Here is a 21,897-nt window from a genome sequence, read left to right on the forward strand (position 1 = left end):
GGACCGGAATATCATCTGGCTGCATCTTTTATGGTTCCTCATTGCCCTTCATTCGGAAATGAAACGCCTTTGATCTTTTTCTCAGGTTGTAAACAGAATTGCCCGTCATTAAACGTCCGGGGCCCCATCTGCTTGGTCTCCCAGCATTTTTCTTTACAGCTGTTTCTCCCTCATTTTACCATTGAAATTTTCCAAAAGGACTTTTATGACACCCGCTTCACACCCAGCCGCCTCTCCCCCCTCCCTTTGCTAAGAGGAGCCTTGGAAAATATCTAGATATTCGTTTGATCAAAAACTAAAGGCTGCAGGGGTCACTGGAGGAGCCCATTGGGGTTTTGTTTTTCTTAAAAAAAAAGTCCTGGGGGATGGGAGGGGCGCGAGGGCACCCAGAAGGGCCTGATTCTGACTCGCCGCAGCCTCGGGATGACCCCTTCTTCCTTTTGTGTTTAGCTAATGTTTACATCTCATAATTCATGCGCCACCGCCGAGAGAGTTGCGCAGCGGCCGCGAGGTTCGCGTCTCTTTGCCTGACGGCTGCCTCTAGCTCTAATAGAAAAGAAAGAGAGCTGAAAGGCTTGTCATCCCAAGGATGGACCCGCAGTGCCTTTTCCTGTTTCCAGAACTCAAAAATCAGAACAAACGAAATAAACTCAAAGCCCTCAAACCACATCCCAAACGAAGAACACGCGGAAAGTAGGAGGACTGGAAAATTTCTGGGCCAAGAAGATCTGTCTGTCTTCTGTATATACCCTGTAGATCCGAATTTGTGTAAGAAATTTTGTGGTCACAAATTCGTATCTAGGGGAATATGTAGTTGACATAAACACTCCGCTCATTTTCCCCCCTCCCGAAGATTTTTTTTCTCTCTAAATGAGGACCATGCGGTGACTGACCACACGAAGACTCCTTGCTTCTTTCTTCCTCTGTCTTTTCCTCCCGCAACTGGTTAGAAACGGAGAAATCGTCTACCTGACATGCCCCCATGTTCGCCCCTGGGAGCCTGGGTTTCTTTTCACTTCTCTTAATAGGTTAATGTTGGTGGTGTTTTTTCCTTCATCCTCTTTCTCGAACCCACCTATTCTCTAGTCTGGGTTCAGGAAGGCTTTCCTGAAAATCCGGGGGGAAAATGACTGTTGTCTTCGGGATGTGAAGGCAGAGGAAATTCGCTTTACAAGCGGACGCTGAGCTCGCCTTTTCGTTTGAGTTCGGAACGAGACGCCCTGGAAATGCGCGATTACCAAGGGGTGTTACTGCGTGTGGGGGTCACCCCAGTGCTCCTACCCCAGCATCACAAGAATGGGAGGTTTCTGTTTGCTGAGGAGGCGGTGGCATTAGTGGCAATTAGAAAGTCTCCACCCGGTGGTTAGTGTTGCTTCGATGGTTCTGAAATTAGCAAATTGCTATTCAATCTGCTCTCAAAAGTTGCTGGGTTTTGTTGTTGTTGTTGTTGTTTTTTAACTCCAGTGCTCACGTTCATTGTGGGAAACCACGTCCTTTCTGCTGCTTGGGACGTGTGGGGTAAGGGGAGGAGTGGATAGGAGAGGGGAGCAGACGGAGGGACTGACAAAGCCGAACTAATAGCGCAGCTAAATGCGATTTGGAAGGCAAGGTCTCCCCGAATTAGTGCATGAATTTCCTATCGATCCGCCGGCGGTTCCATTCATCTCTGACAAGTCCCTCCGTGCACCCGCCTGCTTGCGCCCAACGCCTCTCTCACTCCCTACCCCTCCCCATGCCGCTGCGGAGAAAAGCCCCACGCTCAGTGCCTCTCGTCCCCGAGTGGGTTCCCCTCTCTGGGCGAAGACCCCAGGCTGCCCGTCACTTCCCTCCCCGCGCAGAGGCAGGGTGCATGGGCCCCCGGCCTAGGGAGGAAGGGATGGGGGCCAGTGGAAGACACAGAATGCGGAGCGGGGGTGAGGCAGGACAGGAGGGCTGCGCTGGGGACCCCTAGCTTCCAAGGGGATCCAGGGACCGCATTCTGCTTAGGGCCCCAGCAAGCCCTCTGTTGGCAACCTGCTCTCGCTCTCTCCCTGTGATCTTGGAGAGAGCGAGGCGAGGAGGCGGTCGCCCCGCGGGAGCCCTATGCAAATCCTGTCGTTGGGTGGGTGGGTGGGTGGGTTGGGAGGGGGAGAGAAGAAGGGGAAATCAACCTCTTTGGCTGGAGTGGGGTCCGGGTGAGCAGATTTCCTTATCCGGGAATCGCAGGCGGGGCGGCCATTGGCTCCCAGGATCACGTGGGGTCCTAACTTTGTTCACTTGACAGTAAGTAGGAGGGCTTTCGGAAACAGGAAAACGAGTCAGGGGTCGGAATAAATTTTAGTATATTTTGTGGGCAATTCCCAGAAATTAATGGCTATGAGTTCTTTTTTGATCAACTCAAACTATGTCGACCCCAAGTTCCCTCCGTGCGAGGAATACTCACAGAGCGATTACCTACCCAGCGACCACTCGCCCGGGTACTACGCCGGCGGCCAGAGGCGAGAGAGCAGCTTCCAGCCGGAGGCGGGCTTCGGGCGGCGCGCGGCGTGCACCGTGCAGCGCTACGCGGCCTGCCGGGACCCCGGGCCCCCGCCGCCCCCGCCGCCGCCCCCGCCACCCCCGCCGCCGCCCGGGCTGTCCCCTCGGGCTCCTGCGCCGCCACCCTCCGGGGCCCTCCTCCCGGAGCCCGGCCAGCGCTGCGAGGTGGTCAGCAGCAGCCCCCCGCCGCCTCCCTGCGCCCAGAACCCCCTGCACCCCAGCCCGTCCCACTCCGCGTGCAAAGAGCCCGTCGTCTACCCCTGGATGCGCAAAGTTCACGTGAGCACGGGTGAGTGCGTGGGCACCCCTTCCCCCTCCCACCCCCAGCGCTTTGCACCAAAGGGACCTCGGAGGCATGGGGGGGGGCGGGGGGAAGCTGGAGGAAGCCAATTGTCCCCGCTATAAACTCGCCATTGCCGAGATTTACGGTCGCCTGTTTTCAGAGCCACATAATTACATCCCCCATAAATTTTTATGGCCTGGTGGGCCCTGCGCCTTTGAAGTCGGTTCCCCATCCTCTTTGCCATTCTCACCAGCGACTTTTTCGCCAGGGACACGTAGTCTCAGTGAAGTTGGAAGTTGGGGAGGGGGTGGGCGGTTGGGGAGAAGGAGGAGGCGGCAATCTGTATTTAAGCAGAGTTGAGTGAACTCCTACTATTTCTTTTTCCCTCTTTCTTTCCTCTAGTCTGCTCCTTGGCTCAAGAAGTGGGCAAAAGTTTTCACTGGGGGCAGGCACTGCTTGGAATCTGAGCGGAGAGGGTGGGAACTAACAGAAGAAAGGTTTAGGGAAGCCCCCTCCCCTTTCACCCCTTATTCTCCCACCCCGGGCCTCAGGCCAAGGCAGGAGAGGACCGATTAAAACCTTGTGAAGATCTCACTCCGCCCCCCCCACGCGTCTCCCCCCGCCAGACACCCAAACATCATCAAGATAACCCTCTAAAATTTTGAGGTCTCTTTTCTTTCTTGGGGTCCCGCTTTCTTCCCTTTTCGTCCTCCCCCCCCGCCCCCCAGGAAGAAGAGGTGGTAGGAGGGGGAGGGAGGAAGGGAGGGAAGTACTGTGTTAGCTGGAAGAAAGGGCTCTTCTCCCTCCTCCCTTTTATTTCTAGGCAATAAAACTTTCTCTTTCTCCTTCTCTCTGTGTGTGTCCAGTAAACCCCAATTACGCCGGCGGGGAGCCCAAGCGCTCTCGGACCGCCTACACTCGCCAGCAGGTCTTGGAGTTGGAGAAGGAATTTCACTACAACCGCTACCTGACGCGGCGCAGGAGGGTGGAGATCGCCCACGCGCTCTGCCTGTCTGAGCGCCAGATCAAGATCTGGTTCCAGAACCGGCGCATGAAGTGGAAAAAAGACCATAAGTTGCCCAACACCAAGATTCGCTCGGGTGGCACCTCGGGCGCAGCCAGCGGGCCTCCGGGCCGGCCCAGCGGAGGTCCTCCCGCGCTCTAGTGGCCCCCCGCGCGGGAGCCTCGAACCTGGGGCGGGGAGGGTGGCGAGCGCCGGGGAATACAGGGGGAGAGAGGCGGGAGGGGACTGGGCCCGGAAAAGCCTTCCTGCCCCCTCCCCTGCATTTTATCCATTTACACGAATAAACGCAGAGAAGGGGAAGGGGAAGCTTTATTTATAAAAAACGACAATAGGGAGCCCGGCGAGGCCCCCCAGAAGCAAAGCTCAAGTCTCTTGCTTTCTTCCTTAAAAAAAAAAAAAAGAAAAAAAGGAAGAAGGAAGAAAGAAAAAGACAGAAAGAGAAATAGGAGGAGGCTGCACTCCTCCTTTTCAGCTTTGGCGAAGATGGATCCACGTTTCATCTTTAATCACGCCAGGCCCAGGCCCATCTGTCTTGTTTACTCTGCCGAGGAGAGGACGGAGAGGACGGGCCTCCGTGGCGACCATTACCTCGACACCCAGCTAACAAATGAGGCCCGGCCCGGCCGCCGCCGCCTCTGCTGCTGCCGCTGCTGGAAGACAACCTGGATTCTCTTTCTTTGTCCCCCATTCCTGACACCCAGCGAAAGCACCCTCTGATTGCCAGATAGCGCAGTGTTTTAACCACGGTAACACACACATACAACCTCCTCCCCCTCCGTGACCCTTCTCGGGGACACTGACTGCTCCCCCCCCCTTCCACTGCGGGGCTGGGATGGGGGGCAGCCGGAAGGGGACAAGTGGAGGTGCAGGGAAATTGAGTCCAAGAAAAAAGAAAGAGACGTGAAGACCCGGGAGTGCCTTCCTCTGGAAGGTCAAGCCATTCCTGGCAGGGCGAGGGGCCGAGCTAGAGCTGTACAGAGACCTGCTCTCAGACTGAAATTGAACGTGAAACTAGGAAATAAATCCTTGTGCCCCTCCCGGCCTGGGAGATGGTGTTGCAGAGACCTCTCCCATAGTTTATCATTGTTGCATTGATTATTATTAATTATTATTATTATTATTATTATTTTATGTCGTGTGTGTCCTCCTGTTCTTGTCCTGACATTCCAAACCAGGCCTCCTTCCTAGTTCTGGGGGTGCCTGAGTCTAGAACTCTTAAGTTGGAGTGAAAATTTGTGTCCTGTACAGAGTGACAATAGAAATAAATGTTTGGTTTCTTGTGACCAGCACAGTGTGTTTTTGTTGAAGCCTTGATATAAAGATACAGACAAATGCCACCTAGTCTCTATTTTAAGCGCCCCATTTCATTCAGACTCACATTGTATGTGGTTGATGATTTTTTTGTTTTGGTCAGAGTCTGGGGAATTTCTATGTCTGAGGATTCCAAACTGTAGTAGCTGGTTTGTTTTTCTTTTGGGGTGGGTGTGTTCTGTTTGGGGATTTCAGTTTTTCCCCTCCAGTCCAAAAAATGTATGGAGAGGGCTGACTCCAATCCCTAATGGGGGGAAAATGTTTCATTGTAGGACACAAGAGGCTTAAGTACAGCAAAGCCTTTCATATCGTGATTTATTTGTCATAAGCAAATAAAATGCGGTTCAGCGGTCTCCTTCTAGACAGACGGCTCTTTGCTTATTAAAGTTCCGAGAGAGGATTCTCGAGGCCGGCCTCTTTCCTCCCGAGTATGAAGGTATCGTTTTCCTCTGAGGTGTTTAAGGATTTAATGAGTCTAATTTTTTGCACAGATGTTTCTGGGTGTTTGCAGGTTTTCAGAGTATTTTTATATTACAAAGGAGCTAGCCAGTGCCATAGCTCAAACTCTGACAAGCAAATAGATAATCAAGAAGACAAATGGCCTCTTTTGTGAAGCCCTGCTCCTGTATTAATTTTCATTTTCTTTCTCATAGAAAGTATCGAAAGTACGACTGGGGACCAAATAGCTTTCTGTCTCGGAGGTCCCAGTCACCCCTAGAATGAAGTGGGGGAAGGGGGTGGGGGTACCAGAGACCCTCGGAAACTCTGTTAAGCTTGGGCCGCTTTTGGGCATCACCCAGGAGAAGTTCTAAAATCTGGGGGCTCCAGCCCGGGGTCTCTGGTCCTCTGATGGCCCACGGTACAGCCACTTGCCTCCAGAAAGCTCAGGGCTCGGGAGAGCATATGCAGTTAAAAGTCGTTTTTGTTTTGTTTTTGTTCTTGTTTTTTTTTTTTTGTCCTTTCTCCTGTCAGAAAATAAAGAGTCCAATCCACCCGCACATTTTATTGTTATTTATTTATTGCATCCCCCCCGGTTTGCAGCCTCCAGAAGTCTGAGGCTGGGTAGGGCCGAGGGACAGACGGGGCCGGTGTCCCGAGCGCCTGAGAAAGGGTTGAATTGCTTGTTTAAACGCTGCTGGGAGACTCATAAAAAATCACCCAGACCTGGAGGATGAGAGCAGCCAGCTTTGTTTCGGTCAATCTCGGTGTGGTGTTTAGCTGCCAGGGGATGCTACCGCCTTTAACAGAGGGGAAAGTAGTTCTTAAAAAGCATATGCTCCCCCCCCAATGCCTCTATAGAACCAAATCAAAGCTGCTCCTTGGAAGGTATGAATAGAATAAAAAAAAGATTTCTATGGAGCTTAAAGTTCACAGCCATTCTGTGTAGACAAGAGCTAAGAAAAATGTGAGAATTATACAGAAAACCATTAATCACTTCTTTTCTTTAAATACGTATCCTCTCTCCTTTGTTATTATTCAACAGCAAATCTCCGCAGACCGGCTGTTGGGGGAAAAAAGTGTTAGCCGTCTCTCTCAGATCTGCGAGGGGGAAAAATTTTGGAACCGTAAAGTTGAAAACTTTTTTCTCTTCAGTTTGGAAGAAGCCCTTCGTCATGAATGGGATTCGAGGAGTTCAGGCGAAAGGAGGAGAGAGGCGCAAAGGTAACGAAGCCCCCCGGCTGGGCTGGCATTTTTTAAAAATCGTTTTATGAGCTTTTTGTTTTTTTACAAGGGAAAGAGGAAACCCCTTTCTTGGTGGAGCTTTTATGGTGGACGCTCGGTCAGGTTTGGGGCCTTTTATGGTGACTGATGCTGGGGCCAGAGGGAGAGAGAGGCCTGGCACCTGGAGAGGGTTTGAACTGCTGAGAATCGAGGTGTCAGGGCCCCTGAAGGACCCCAGAGAAGGTTGTTTGTGAGTGCTTTCCTGGTTCTGGAAAATGCAGGTGGGCCTGTGGAGCCCTTGTGAGTGTGCCTGTGCATGTGTGTGCAGCGAGGTGCACATGTGGCCGGAATGTTACTGGCGCTGGGGGCTTGTGCCCCATGTGTCTGTTCACTGGTGAGAGTATTCACTGCCACCTCCTGGAAAAAGGGGATGTGTTTCTTGGATGAAATGCCCCAGCCTCAGAGCAGGGAATAGGTGGATGTCTTTCTATTTATTTGTTTATTTGTGTGTGTGTGTGTGTGTGTGTGTGTGTGTCCAGCTTGGGATTCTAGACAAATAGTCTCAACTCTCTGGAGCAAGAAACTGCTCCATTCACATGCAAAGCTCCTTGACACAGGAATCTTCCTCTTGGATTAGATTGTTCTTTCTTTCTGGAGGATGAGTGTTTAGTTTGGTTTCCTTTTGCTCTCTTGATTTGGGGGCTCTGTCCCCCCACCACCCACCCCGACCTAGGGGCCTGCTTCTGAGGGGGAGCCAGCCAGTGGGCCCTGCCTCAGACCTGAACGTGTGGATCCTCTTTCCCTGGGGCTCACTGAGAGATTGAGAGTTTGGAGGCAGGAGGCTAGCGGGAGAGAGAGTTCATGGAAAGGCCACGTTTTCTAGGCGATTAGCTCAGTATTAGAACCGCAAAATGACCTCGGAAGCCCCTTGACCTCCCTGAGACTGGACATTGTGCTGGCTCTGCGCCCTGCCCAGGAGGGAAATTCGCACCTCCGCTGGGAGTGGTCTTTGGGCTGTTGTGTGCCCATCTCTACCCCCTCTAGCCCTCAACCCCTTCCTTATTATTTTGGAATTGCTGGACTGTTTTTTCTATCACTGTTCGTTGGGGAGAAAAGGCATAAAATTGTTAGCTTGGGTATAGCCGGGGGAGGGAAGAGGGTGCTGGCCTGGCTCTCTGTGCAGGGTTCCTTTCCTCAGCCAGGCCCCACCCCCGCCCCCATGTCCAGTTTATCCCTCTTTTTTTTTCTTGTTTCCTTTGGAGGAAGCTGAGGGAAGACACACAAAGGGAATCGGTAGGAGAGGTCCACAGGGCTTCAGAGGGCCAAAGGAACCTGGATCCTAAGGAGAGAGAGCCCCTCNAAAGGCATAAAATTGTTGGCTTGGGTATAGCCAGGGGAGGGAAGAGGGTGCTGGCCTGGCTCTCTGTGCAGGGTTCCTTTCCTCAGCCAGGCCCCACCCCCGCCCCCATGTCCAGTTTATCCCTCTTTTTTTTTCTTGTTTCCTTTGGAGGAAGCTGAGGGAAGACACACAAAGGGAATCGGTAGGAGAGGTCCACAGGGCTTCAGAGGGCCAAAGGAACCTGGATCCTAAGGAGAGAGAGCCCCTCACCCTTGTTGGGGGTTGCTGTGTCTCAAAGTCTGATATCCAAATCTGCAACTTCCCAACCCAGTTTCCTGAAGTTCCTTTGTTTGGGGAGCTATTCCTATCCCCACTTTCACCCCCTTTCCCTGCTCCCCAGTCCCACCCCAGCTGCCCGCAGAGCCTGTGGAGTACTTCCCCACCAAAGGGGCAAGAGAGATGGGGAGAAGGGTCACTGCAGACTCTCTGACCATTTCCAGGGACAGCTCTGTCCTGTTCGGCAAAGTTTCTGGAAACTTTGAATTTTCAGAGGTGGGTGCAGGTTTTCTGAGGTGTGAACTCTGAACATGTTTTCCAAATCTGTACTCTACTCGCTGTATCTTAACAAGCCACCCTGGCAGCCGTCCTCTCAGGAGGGGAGAGAGAGAGAGAGAGAGGGAAACAGAAACAGAGATTCCAGCCGGGAACAGGAAACAAACGCTCCTTCTGGGTTTCAGGCTGGGAGAGACAGAACCTTGCTGGGATGTGTTTGCTGTCGGTTTGCATTTTGTAAATTGTCGATTGTAACTCAGGGACTCGGTCTCAGGCAAGAAATAACTGAAATTGGTTGGTATCTTTTTCTTTGTCCCTGGGTGGCATAATAAACGCAGGCGGCTGAGGCCTTTCGGGAAAGAAAGGGAGGGAACAGAAAGGTGAGCTGGGCGGCTCCTGGGGGGCCGATATTGGGGGCTCGAGGGAGATGTGCACCCATTACTCATTAGGGCAGAGAACCAGTTGTGGGAACTCCACAGGCCCAGGTCATAAACAGGTAGTTGCTTGGGGCTGTACAGGCTTCTCTCTGGCAGTGTGAGGATTAGGGGTTCACCACCAAGAAGGAGAAGGAAAACAATAGAAGGGAAGGTTGGGGTCCATGCAAGGATTTCAGTCCCACAGGTGGGAACTTGGAGGTCTCCCTTTCCCTCACCCCCAGACCAAAACCTTTTCAGAGCTGAGGGCTGCCTAGGGCTCCCCAGCCCACTGGGTTCACCTTCCACAATTCTAGTGGCTGCTCCTAGTCTTCTTAATCTTTGACCTCTCCTCCCTCCCGGTCCCTGGCCCTCCCCATCTTTCTCCTACTTTCACCCACCTGGATAGGCTAGGGCAGCCCCCGCACCCTGTGGTGGGTCTCCTTGGGCAGCGGCCAGGGAGGGGGTCTGGTTGGAAAACCGAGTGGGGAAGTTTCCCAGCGTGAGTTGAGCGCTGACGGATTTGTGATCAGCCATAAAACCGGCGCGTTCGGATTCGTAAATCAATCTCGCCTTTCTCACAGTATAAACGTTCGCTTTATCGGCAGCAAGAAAGCGCTCAGCTCGCGCTTGGCGCTTGTTTATTTGAACACGGACATTCCCAGGATCAGAAGAGGGTGGGCATTTTAACAGAACTGCTCGGAATGCCTTCCTGTCAGTTTGCTGTTCTTTTTCTTGTCCTTAAAAATAATTTCTCTGTTTCAGGGATTGCCGCCTTCCCATGCTTCAGCATATTATATCTCCTGTCTTGTTGGCTCATATTTTTCTTTTAGACTTTAGTGGACAGTTTTCTTTAGAGAACCATTTGAATGGATCTGTGGTCAGGACCTTGCAGGGAGTTGCAGGGAGTTGCTGAAGCCGGGCTCGGGGCCCACTACGGGAGGCAGCAGGCTGAATTCAATACCAGTCTGCGTGTTGTGTCTGAACAATCAAAGCCGACCACCCCCCTACAGAGTCCGAGCCCTGCCGGCACCCCACCCCTGTGCCGGGATCCGGATTCCAAGAAGGCCAGGCCGACCAACCGGGTGCCTTCTGCCGGGGCCTCGGTGCGGCCACAGCAGGACCCTGCCTAGACCTGCACGGGGGGTGGCTGTCTCTTTGAGGGTTGCTAAAACCATCTGGGTCCTCAGCCTCCTCCCCATTGAATTGCTTTCAGTTCAAACCAAATAAATCAGAAGGGGAATCCCCAAGCTTCTTTACCGTAAACCTCATTTGTCCTTCCCCTGTTCTGCCTGCTGTGGCCAGCTGCCCCAGAGCTGCAGAAGACAAGGCTGGCAGCGAGCAGCCAGGCGCTTCTTCGGGAATGTATCTTCTGCTCCCCTTTCCATCCCTACCCCATATTATAGCCAAGAACTCGATTCTGGCTGTAACTGCTCTGCTCATTCCGGGCCGCACTGTACGTGACGGTCTGGGGTGGTTCTGTTTATTCTGAGATAAAGATGTCCATGTGCTGTTGCTCTCTGTAGGCCTAGGGAGTGGATTTCTTCTGTCGTCCGGGGTGTTCCATCCTTTAATATGCAACGCCCCTCATCCTTCCCCATTGATCTGTCTCCATTGTCTGTGGATGGGAAGCTCAGGGCACTAGCACCTGGGAAATAGGGACCTGGGGCTGCCAGGACGACTTCAAAGCCTCTTTCTTCCTGTTCTCTATCCCCCTTCCAGTTAAATCTCCAGCTGTCTTCACTGGAGTTGGGGGCGAGGGGACTGAGGCAGGGCGTGACATAGGTAGAGAGAGGCTGAGAGTCCACTTCTTTTGTGTGGAAGCCTTAGTCTGGGTCTTTGTCTCCAGACGTAGCCCCAGTCAGTCGGCAGGATTTGCTTCCTGGTAACCGTGACACCACAAATGAAAAAAGTCCCCACTGCGGTTATTCTCCACTCTGTGAGTCCCGGAGTTGCCTGTCCACCCTGCCCCTTTAGAAAGGTACCACGAAAGATCAAAACTAGAATGAAAGCCAGAAGCCCCATTCTTTATACACATATAATGTGGACTTACGAAGTGTTGCTTTTGAAGCTGGTCCCTTTAGACATTCTGTGGATTGTTCAGGAAGAGGGGGAGTGGGTCTCACTAAAACCAGTATCCTAGGAGTGAGGGAGAGAGTGGAGCTGGAGGGAATCTTAACCTTAAAGGATGCAGACAGAAGCGCTCGAAGCTGAGAAATCCAGGGGCTCAGAGAAGGGCTCGCGCCCACCCCACCCCCACCCCGGACGCCCCAGCAGACTATTCTGCACCTCCATGAACTAAGCAGAAGCAGGAGAAGAGAGAGAGGAGAGGTGGGCTGTAGGTAAGTGTGTGTCGGGGTGGGGGTGGTTAGGGAGCTGTAGATGTAGGAAGTGTAGGTGCGAATCTGGGGCAGAGAAGGAGAACTCACCACTATTGCATGGGTGGGGTTGGGGGGCCCTATTTTGCAGGAAAATTTCTCCTCCTGCAGGGGAAGGTCAGAGTGGTCCTTTGAGCCTGAAATCGAAAGACCCCTTCCCCCCTCCTGGTCACGTGATTCATTAAATAATTAATGCCGAGGTTGCAGAATAGATATGTATTCGTCAGGAAAATCGCAGGCTCGGTCTCCCTGTTTCTGACGTGCAATTCAACTGTCCTTTGAAAAACAAGCCTGTACCCTGAGAAAAAAAAAGAGAGAGGGGGAGAGAGAGGGAGAGAGAGAGAAAAAGAGAGGGAGGCAGCAATAAAACAGCCCCGCAGCCGGAGCCACACCACGGGCTGGGGTATTGTAAGTAGAAGGGATTTCTCACTACCTACCGCGTCTTATATGTCCATGTAAATTTATTGTTTGTTATTAATGTTATTGTCGTAAACTGTGACAAATAGCCATCTTCATTTCCTGCCATTTCTCTTCACACGGTGCTCTGTGTGTTTATACCCATTGAGGCATTGCATAGAGATTTTAGGGATAGTCCTCTCCCCTCTCTCTCTCCCTCTCCCTCTCCTCCAACCTTTTCCTTGATTTATAGCAATAAGGGTGTCAGCTTCTCAGCCGGCATGCCAGCCATTGTGTGTGCGTGTGCGTGTGTGAGCGTCTGCGTGTGTTTGTGAGCGAGTTGTGTTGTTTATGGCCGTGTCTTCGATAAATCATTTCTTACGGAAAATGATGTGGAAGCTGGGCTATTTCTGCGGCCGGGAGAGAGTCGCTCTCAGAGGCGCTTCCTCCCTCTTTGCTCTGCTCCCAGGAGTTGGTTATTTCAGACGATTTACAGTAATATATCAGCAGTTAATATGAAAGCTCTGTAGCTGGAGGTCTTAAATTACAGCATCCGTGATTATCAATTAAGGCGAGATTTGTATAAATTTGGTAAACCAGAAATGCCTCATTGGCATATAAACCCAGTCAAAGACCATGACCTAATATAAAAATTATATTTGTGAGCCTGATACAGCCAACATTCCTGCAGCAGCAGACAGAGCTTCATTTTTCAGCGGTTCCCCTCCAGAGTTCGGCCGCTCCGACTCCAGCCTGGGGAAAGAGCCCAACTCAGCAGGCAGCAGGAGCCTGGGGGCAAGAGAGGTGGAGGCGGAGGAAGAAATTACTAGAGTTGAAGGCAAAGATTTTTGTAATCGATGGGGACCACATCCAAGCACCTGTGCAATTCAGCTCTAGTATTGAAGCTTAGCCTATAGGACTGAAATGTGTGGCAGGGTGTTTAGGGTGGAGAAGGAGCTGCCCAAATTGAGGGAGACAATGGAGGCAGAGGGTGAAGGGCAGGGAGACAAGCTGGAAGCCTGGGCTCCCCACCCTCCTGGCTAACAAAACGAGGAAATGAATTCACACCCCAGTAGCCTTCCTTCGACCTCCTGAAACAAAGAAAGTTTCCTCAGCAGTGAGCGACTCTGTGTGTTTGGGGCGAAAGCAGAGGGGAAGTGCTCCAAGTTTTTCTAGAAAAGAAATGTTCCAGGATCAGGTGGTCCCAGAAAGTCGAAGGGTCTTCTGGGACCTGTCCCTAAGCCCCCATTCAGAGAGGAGGCAAATGGGCTACAGACTGGGAAGGGGAGAGCGGCTCTAGGGTTTCATATGGGGGTCTCAGTCCCTCCCCACCAGGGAAGAGTCTGCTGGTCAAGGGAAAAGCTAGAGGTGGCTTCTGGGGCGCACCAGCTATGCCGTGCCTCCGAGTTGTGATAGATGAGGGGCAGAGGGGCAGAGCCTTTGCCAGGTCAGTCTGGGCTGCTGGCTGTTTCTTCCCTGACTGGAGCTGGGCCAGCGGACTTTATAGCTACTATTATCTGTGATATTTAACTCTGCCTGCTAGTGTAAACCTTTGAGTAGGAAAATGGGAGCGACTCTGTGCCCAGGTGTTAATTATTTATGGCATCGGCCTCCTGGAGTTGTGGCTTAGGCCCCAGCGGTGGCGTGTCCAGGAGCTTGCCTCCACACTCCGCTCCAAGTGGGCGTGAAGCCCTGTCCTTGTTAACAGGCAGGTTGCTGGGTGGGTGGGTGACGCGTCCCAGTTTGGGAGTCTGGGTTGAAAAGGGTTTAGGGAGGCAGACAAGGAGAGGAACACGACTCTAGGCTGGGATGGATGGGGGCATTACCTGGAGTGGATCAAAGGCAGGCAGAGTCCGGGTTCATTCAGGGCAGCTTTGACAGGGCTGGAAGTCATGGGGGAGGGGTGAAAGGCTCGGGGCAGCAGCAAAGACACCTGAGAAACAGGGGCTCCAGGACCTTCAGGCTCTCCATCCTTGAATGTTGGAGGATCCCCCCCACACACACATACAGAGTGGGAAGTGAGTTTTTCCCCCTCTCTCACCTGACAAGGAGGGTGCAAATGTGGAGGCAGTGAGTTCACCCCCAAAGTAGTGCTCCAGAATTTAGGCCAAAGTCTTGGAACCCTTGAGAGAGTGCGAAGGAGGGGAGGATTCCAGGGGAATCCAGGGGAAGAGGGACATAGGGGAGGAGGAAGAAGGTAGAATTGTGTTTATTATCTTCTGAATTCAGCCTGTCTTGGAGGGTGGGAACAAAAGGGTGGAGGCTGAAGGCTTTGCTCTTCGGGAGAGGCCGTAGCTGGGGGGAGAGGGGGCAGCCAGTCCCACAGGCCCCCGCCCTTGTGTTGCCAGCTCCTCCCCCCAGCCGGCCTCCCCCCTGCGGCCTTTGCTTGTGCGGGTGACAACGGCGTCTGACCCCCCCTTCTTCTCTCCATTCTCTCAGCCCCCTTCAGGTCTTTGTCTCTCCTGGCCCTGGGGATACCCCTCCCTTCCCCTCTTCCCAACTTAGACACACTCTTCCCCAGGAGACAAAAGCAAGGGGACCATCCCTTTCCACCATGATCTTTCAGTGGCTGGCCCTTGGGTAAATCTTCCTGTGTGAGGCCTGATGCTGTCCATCCAGGCCTAGGGCCTACCCTCCAAATCCTCAAGTTTGAAAAGACTTTGTTGGGTTTGTTTGTTTCTTTTTTTTTTTTAAATAGATAGATTTGGTGCATGTAACCTCTGCCTCTTACCGGTTCTGCGTGTGCGCACACACACTCTGTTTCCTTTGGGGCTTGCTATTCAGGGGATGGGGTGGAACACACTCCATAAGAGGGGTTTTAGGAAAGCGGCTGACTGTCTTCTCCTCCGACTCCGCTGGTGTCCGCTTTGGCTATAGGATTATCGTGCTTTCCCTGTGCCTTTGAGAAGCTGGGCTGCTGCTGCTTTAGTGGCCAGAGGAGTTGGACAGAAGGGTGAGGAGAGAGGGAACGAGGGGAAAAGAGGGGGCCCGAGAGAGAGTGCAGGCAGCAGAACCCCTTTCTGAGGTGGGAAGTCAAGGAAGAACGCAAGGAAAGGATGACGGGGCCAGTGGAGACAAAGGCCAGCCGGGGAGTCCGGAGGCTGTCCTAGAAGGCGAAGCCCCTCCACTCGGATGAACACACAGAGCTGAGCGAGAAGAAGGGAAGTGGGGAGGAAACCCCTCGGGTTGCCCCCTTCTGTGAAGAAAGGGGGTGTCTCCGTGACCGCAGGGTGGGTTTTCCCTATTGAGTCGAGCGCCTGCCCGGAGGCCAAGGGCTCCACACGGCCCCAGGGAGAGGGGCAGCCTCATAAGCAAGCCCAGAAGTGGTTTCTGGAGACACTCCTACCTCCTCCACGAGGTTCAATTCAAATTCACTTAAGACATGGAGAGAGGCAGGGTGTGAGAAGACAAAGGGGCTTCGAGAAAGGGACTGAGACCACAGAGATGGTGAGAAATGGGGGTGAGGGGAGAGAGACAGACAGACAGACCGCCGGACAGGGAGACCTGAAATCCTTTAGGGGGCAGGCACAGAGGGGAGAGGGCTGCAGGGTTTGGCAGCTCCCCCGCACTTCGCTTTCTTTACAGGCAGTTGCCCAACGCTGAGACCATCCCAGAAAAAACGGCCTTTAGAGTAGGCCTTGTGGGGGGTGGGCGCTGAGTCCGGTGTGAGGCAGCTGGGGCGGGAACTGCAGTGTCAGGGAATGGCCAACCCGTCCTGGGCACTTCAGTCTCCTCTTCTACCACCAGCAGGAGTAGCTTAGTGGGTGGACTGACCCCAAACAGAATCACACCACAGATGGGGGTGTTGGGGGCAGTTCCTCACACCTGGACCCTGGTCCTTCTGTGGCTTCTTCCCCCTGTGGGGTTGGTCTCTTCCTTTCCTCTTTAGGGACCAGGAGAAGTTGATCTTCCTGCCGCCTTTAGAACTTTCCCTCTCACTCCCAATCCACATCCCTTCTCAGGAATCCCGAGCCTGAACAAACGAATGTTCCTTTCGCTGAACTCCTTCCTTCCCCGTCTTTCAGGAAAGAGGAGGAAGAGGGGGGAATAAAGTTCCTATCAACCTAAGCGGCTTTTAAAAACCAGGAAAACTGGAAAATGTAAACCTTTTTCGCCTGTCCAGTCCCTCTCTTAACCCTTCGCCGCTGCTCTGCTCCCTCCATTGAGCACCCCCGCCCCCACCCTCCCGTCCTGTCCTGCCTAGAACTCTCTCCCTTCCCCTCCCTTCTCTGCCGGGCCGGACATATGGAACCCATTTCGCTGGTGACATTGAAGAGCCGCCCGTGCGCCCGCCTTCCCTTCCGCCATGGCGCCCCCGGCGCTCCCGCGCCTCGCCGTGCCCCCCGTCAGTCGCGGCTCCCCTCCCTGGCAACTTGGCCGGCTCTCAGAGCCCAGACCCCAGCACCGTGCCCGGCCGGCCGGGCCGAGGGGGAGCCCCGGCCTCTCCGGAGAGGTGCGCCCTGAGCGCAGACCCCGCGTGCCCCGCCGCCCCGCGTCCTCGAAGGCCGAACAAAGCCCGGGGCGGAGGCGGGGGCCGGGTGCGGGCAGCGCTTCCCGGCCTTTCCCCGCAGCGGGCCTGCCGCCCCGGGGCTGCCAGGGTCTGAATGACCGGGATTCAGCCGGCAGAGCCCCAGCTGGGGCCGAGGGACACGGGCCTGGCCGTTGGCTCCCGGGCGCGCGCCCCGCTCTCAGCTGCCTGCCCGGCCTGCGCCCTAGCGGGAGACGGACGCACAGGTAAGTGTGGGTGCTGAGCCAGGGCTCCTGGGGTGGGCTTGGGGCGGAGAGCAGGGTGACTGAGGTCCCTCTCCCCTCTCTCCGGGGTCAGTGGAGAGGCTGGATCCAAACAGTGGAAGACAAAGGTGAAGGTAACTTCAGAGGAGGGTGGGGGCTGAAGGGGTAGATGAGCCGAGTGCAGGGCAGTGTGGAGGAATGTGGGTGTGCATGTGGTATGCAGACAGGGACGGAGTTCCGAGTATGGGGGGGCTCCCCCTCTCAGGAAGGGTGTCGGAGGCTGTGGAGGGCTTTCCAGGGTTGCGAGGGGCATCTGCTGGGGAGGGGGCAAACATAGCTGGGCCCCCTGCGCACTCAGTCCAGCTGCCACCATGGCCAAGCCTGTTAGCACCTTGCGGGTTATTTGAAGCTGAAACTACAAGGGGTGGCGCTGAGGCTGGTGTTAAACTGAGAAGGTAGGAGAGGGGGTGATTTATGGCTTCAGAGAAGCTGTGTTTACTCCCTGCCTGCTTTGGAAACTAAAAACCAAACAGGATAGAGGCGGGAGAAGCCTCTGTCTTTGGAGTAGGAGGCAATGCCAGGTCGATTTTCTGGGATTTATTTTCTCAGATGTGGGGAGATGGTGGGAACTGTCCCTTTGCAGGCGCAGAATGTGGTGGGTCTGTGGGAGGTACAAGGAGAGTGTGCCACTGGGCACACGTGTAGGTGTGTTTGTGTACGTGTCAGTGCTCGGGGTGGGATTTGTGGGGCTCGGCATGGCTTTGTGAGTGGGCACACAGGAAGCTGGGGAGCAGACTGGGTGTTTTCTGGTCCTGGTGCTCTGCGATGGGGTAGCTCTGCACGCACTCTGCTGCTCTGTGCCCTCCCCCTAGGGTGTTGCTTGGTTCTGCCTGTGTTTTCTTTCCTCCCACGGCCACAAGCAGAAGAGTCTACTTGGCCGGCTCCTGGCCCTTCCGTGCCATCTGCCCACGCGCCACCTGATGTTCACTTTGAACCTTTAACTTTGCCATGGGAGACGAAGGGAGTAGTGAGAATAGCTGTGTGAGAAGGGGAGGGAGAGAGGAGGAAAGGGCCCGGGATGGCAGGAGAGACCGTGGTTTGAGGCTGGGCCTGGGCAGGCTTGGGTGCCACCATTTCTGCTCAAATTCTCCCAAGTCCCTGCTTGGGAGAGGGGGGCAAGGGAGCACAAAGGGGAACAGAGAGCAGGACGGTGGGGGTGGGGAGAAAAAGATTTTGACCCCCAGATAGTTATTTCCGCAGGCCAACTGGTGGCTCTTGCATTTCTGTCCAGACGCCTGGCTTTGCCTGGAAATTGTTTTGCATTAAATTTTCTCAGCCGCAGAATTATCTTTCCTCGCCTCCAGCTAAACTTGCATTTTTCCACCAGACACTTGGGCCCCGCACCAATGAAATCTGAGAGGAAGCGGCTGGGCCCTAAGTGGCCGTAATTTAATTGATTTTATCATAAATCATCAACTTGATGAAGAACCCGAGGTTTCAGTGAAGTAAATTGATATTAATGGGAGTTTCTTGAAATGCAAACTCGCTGTATTGTTGGGCCATCTTGAGCTGGGGAGGTGGATTACGTGTGTCCCAAGAGCAGGGAGCCCGAACCGGGAGCCTGCACAGCTTCAGGGGGAGGGAGAGCAAGCTAGGAGGGGCAGCTGCAAGCAGGCTGATTTCTGGGGGTGGGGGGAGCAGGCAGGGAACAGAACTTTGTGGGAAGGGAGCAGGGTCTGACTCTGTGAACCCTGCTGGCCATCTTGGGAAAGCCTGTCTCCAGCTGGGGGGAGGCAGTCAGAAAGCTGGTAGGTATGTGGGCAGAGCTGGGGGTTGGGTGAGAAGGCCAGGCTGGTACAATGGGTGCATTGACTCCTGGTTAAAAATTGCCAGGTCGAAGCTTTCCTCCTCTAATTATACAAATTAATTATTTACTGCTTAGGTTTCTGTGTCCATAAACAGCATTGACTTGATGATGAAGGTGGAGAACCCCCCCCCCACACACACACACACTCACAAAAACTGAAGAGCAGTAACAGCCTGTGCATGAGCCTCTGTGTGGGCAAGAAGGACCAGGATGGGGCTGGTGTCCAGTAGTGAAGGTGTAAGCATTTAAATCCCCAAAGCAAATGTCCTGCCTTTGGCTTTGTTGGTGCCTGTTACTGTTTGAACTCTGTCTGTCATTAGTGCGTACTGTTGTCCCCCTTTTACATCAGCATACGGATGACCACAGGCTCTCAGTCCGACAAGGGGCCTCCGGAGATCATTTAGCCCAGCCTCTTCCCTTCACACACTCTCTGGCTTCACAGAAGCCCACCCTGTAGCCCAGGGAGTTCTCTGCTTCAGCTCACACAGCCAACCTAGGAACACCTAGTATTTAAGGCTCCTGACTCCCAACCCTATCTCAAGGATGACTTAAGACAGGTCACTTCCCCGCCCTGGGCCTCAGTTTCTCTATCTGTAACAGTGGCAGGAGTGGACAGGATAATCCCTGAGTTCTTCTAGTTTTGACCTTGAGTAACTCTCTAGGGTTTAGGAGCAGCTCTGCCTCGCACACAGAAGTCACTGCATGCTGACTTGCATTATACAGGGCGTTCGTACCTGCCCAGAGCGTCTGCCCGGAGCAGTGGATGGTGACTCAGACTGGCTCCAGGAAATCCACTGGAGCCTGCACCATTCCTCCTCCTGGAGGTTGGAGGAGAGGCCCAGGCCCTTGAGAGCAATGGAAATAGAAGGCAGTGGAGTGGGGTGTGCTAGGTGGATTGGGCTAGAATTGGCATTTGGTTGGAGGGTGGTTATGGAAGGAGGGCTCACCTCACAGAACAAGTTACTCACTCTTCCTGCCAGGCTCTGGCTGAGGCTGGAGGTGTTTGGAATGCAGTTCTTGACCTTCCCCTCCAGCCAGGGACTGAACTGTGGTTTCAGAATTTAGATTTCATGATGGCAGGCCACCCACCCCCAGCTTCATTGACCCTGATCCCTGGGCCTTTGGACCCTTTCTTCCTGAGAGAGGGCAAACACGGGGGACCGCAGCACTACACCAGATCTCGGAGGGCAGCCAGGATAGGAGACCTGCAAAGGGGGTGGCCCCCCATCCATTCTTGCTCTTATTGTCCATCTCTTCCCCCAACTGGGAGCAAATAAAATCCAAAAGGGGTGCGAGTTTCTCAGAAGTTGAGTGGTTATGATGGGGGAGATTTCTTGTAGGATCGGGGATATGAGGAGTCCAGGCAGAGAGGAGGAGGTTGCCAGACGGCCTTGGGAAGTGTGGCCAGGGTATGAGTTGCACTGGAGGACCAGAGGACATGGGAAGAGATGGGAAACAACTTCATCTTGGCTCTGGAAGTCAGAGTCTCTGGCCAGATACTGGCCACTCCTTAAAGCCTCATCCCAAATCTTATATTGAGAGAGAGAGAGAGTGAGAGAGAGAGAGTGTGTGTGTGCGAGAGAGAGAGAGAGATCTAGGGGACTGGCAGGTTCAGACTCTGGCCCTATCCCATTTGACTTTGGAGTTTTATATTTGGAGGCAATTCGGAAGGCCTGCCGCTGATTGGTCATTAATCCGGTGAGTTATTGTCTGCTAAACAGAGGTCACTGGGAGAGAGACATCCAATCTGTCAGGAGAGACCTGCGCAGTCACTCGCAGTGGCTGGGCCCCTGATCCTCTCTTCTCTACCTCTCCCTCCCTTCCCCAGCACCCTCCACCCAGCTATCCTAGGTTCCCCCCTCTCCCCCTTGCTTTTCCCACCCTGCCCACCTTTGTCTTGATCTCGGGACATCATCCCCAGGGGCCGGGTTTGCTAGGCCGGGACTGAACTTCTAGATGAGGGGGGACCCCTGATTCCAAAGGGCCTCTTTAGCCAGCAAAGATCCCGCCTGCCGGTAACTCCCACCTGGGCTGGAGGCAACCCCATCAGCGTGTTCAGACGGCCTCCGTGGTCGCTGAGGAACCTTTGCAAGTCCCCATGGCCTCCCTGTTTCTTTCTTTCCTGCCTCCTTTTCATCCTGCCGCTTGGGGTAGGGGGCAGACTACAGCTTGGATTGGGGGAGAACACAGTTTGGATTATTCTTCTTCAACCCTAGTGGCCTTTTTGTTCTTTCGATCCCGGTTTCTGCTGAGCCAGGTCTACACTGGCCTCTGCCGAGGCGCCAAATCTTCTCCACGCTGCTGTTCCTTTGTTCCCTTCTGCTCCCACATCTCGAGGGTGGGGGAAAGGCAGGTTTGGGGACCCGTACACCAAGAGCAGTCTTCAGTACCAATTCCCATTTTACAACCCCCCACTTTAAAATCTTTATTAATATTTAGGAAGAGATGGAAATTCACTCGTATGCGTATGTGAACTTTACATGGCTCTGCCGCTGCCGCAAAATTGGGCAGCGAAGCTGGGAGAGTGTGGGTCTAGGAACCCAGACCAGACCAGAGAGATTCATCGTTAAGAGGCTGATTCCGGCCCCAGGTCCCAGCTTCTCCCCAACCTGCTGGTGGGCTGGATTTGGGGCGGGCTGAGCTGGGGGCAGCATCCTTGGTTGCCCCAAGGCTGATAACCAGAAATCAGTTTTCAAGGAGCCAGCCAAGGTATGCTTCTTGAGAGGAGAATTTTTGTTCGTTCTTTGATGAATTTGGGGGTGGGGGGGAAACAAACCCCAAAGGCCTGGAAGCCTGGGCAGCCAGTGATCTCTCTCTCAGGGGAGTTTAAAACACTTCTTGTCCCCTGGTACTGGGTACAGAGCAGGAGTGGGGGAGGGGAGCGCCAGTGCCAAAAGAGAGCGCTCTGGCCTTTTGGAAACTGAATCAGAGAAAAGGATGCCTAGGAAGGGGGACATTTTCTCTAATTTTTACCTTTATTATTATTTTTTGCCTTGAATTATTAGATTACACTAAGGTCTTTGTGACTTAATCTTTTCCCCCATTTTTTCAGTCTCTCTCTGTCTTACACACACACACACACACACACACACACACACACACACAGAAAGTTGCTAAGTTTCCCACCTTAAATCCAGGAAGAAATTTTTCCTTCTCCTGTCTCTAGCCTGCCCCCGAACCACAACTTCACTGGCAGGGGTGACACCCCTCCTCTCCTCTTTCTGCAGACTCCAAACTCTCCCTTAAGACACTTCTGATGTCTCCCACCCCAAGCGCCCTGCCCAAGCTCCTCGCTGCTCTGCCTTTGTCCCCGAAGTTTGAAAGGTCCCTATCCTGCGTCAACACCTCCAATGAAATGGGAGCCCTCAGGGCTGCTGGTTCTACCATCCACAACCCCCACCCTCCCAGCCCCAATTAGGGGCAA

At 53.7% G+C, this 21,897-nt stretch overlaps 2 protein-coding genes across 8 annotated transcripts in view; both read left to right on the forward strand.

Moving 5' to 3' along the window:
* The window catches only part of HOXB3 (homeobox B3), a 54,197-nt gene that overhangs the window by 23,759 nt on the left and 8,541 nt on the right, over positions 1 to 21,897 (forward strand). For 2 of the 7 annotated variants that reach the window (XM_037033117.1, XM_037033118.1), the window contains exon 2: positions 6,619 to 6,797. The gene's annotated coding sequence lies outside the window, so the exon portion shown is untranslated. Of the gene's footprint in view, positions 1 to 4,355; positions 4,571 to 4,788; positions 5,572 to 6,618; positions 6,798 to 15,109; positions 16,610 to 21,897 lie in introns of those variants that run through there. The other 5 variants (XM_037033120.1, XM_037033121.1, XM_037033116.1 and 2 more) reach the window with 4 other exon arrangements.
* On the forward strand, positions 2,146 to 4,224 carry HOXB4 (homeobox B4). Its single transcript, XM_037033128.1, has 2 exons — positions 2,146 to 2,806; positions 3,667 to 4,224. The coding sequence occupies exons 1-2, from the start codon at positions 2,350 to 2,352 to the stop codon at positions 3,963 to 3,965; spliced, it is 756 nt and encodes a 251-aa protein (XP_036889023.1). The 5' UTR covers positions 2,146 to 2,349; the 3' UTR covers positions 3,966 to 4,224.

The sequence above is a fragment of the Sturnira hondurensis genome, unplaced genomic scaffold (genome assembly GCF_014824575.4).
Source record: "Sturnira hondurensis isolate 20B ecotype Veracruz unplaced genomic scaffold, ASM1482457v3 Scaffold0021632, whole genome shotgun sequence".
Classification (NCBI taxonomy): Eukaryota; Metazoa; Chordata; class Mammalia; order Chiroptera; family Phyllostomidae; genus Sturnira; species Sturnira hondurensis.

Excerpts from the sequence above, each read along its gene's own strand:
- HOXB4 (XM_037033128.1), top strand. The coding sequence starts at position 2,350 with ATGGCTATGAGTTCTTTTTTGATCAACTCAAACTATGTCGACCCCAAG. Across the intron at positions 2,807-3,666 it reads CAAAGTTCACGTGAGCACGG|TAAACCCCAATTACGCCGGC; the intron begins GTGAGTGCGTGG and ends GTGTGTGTCCAG.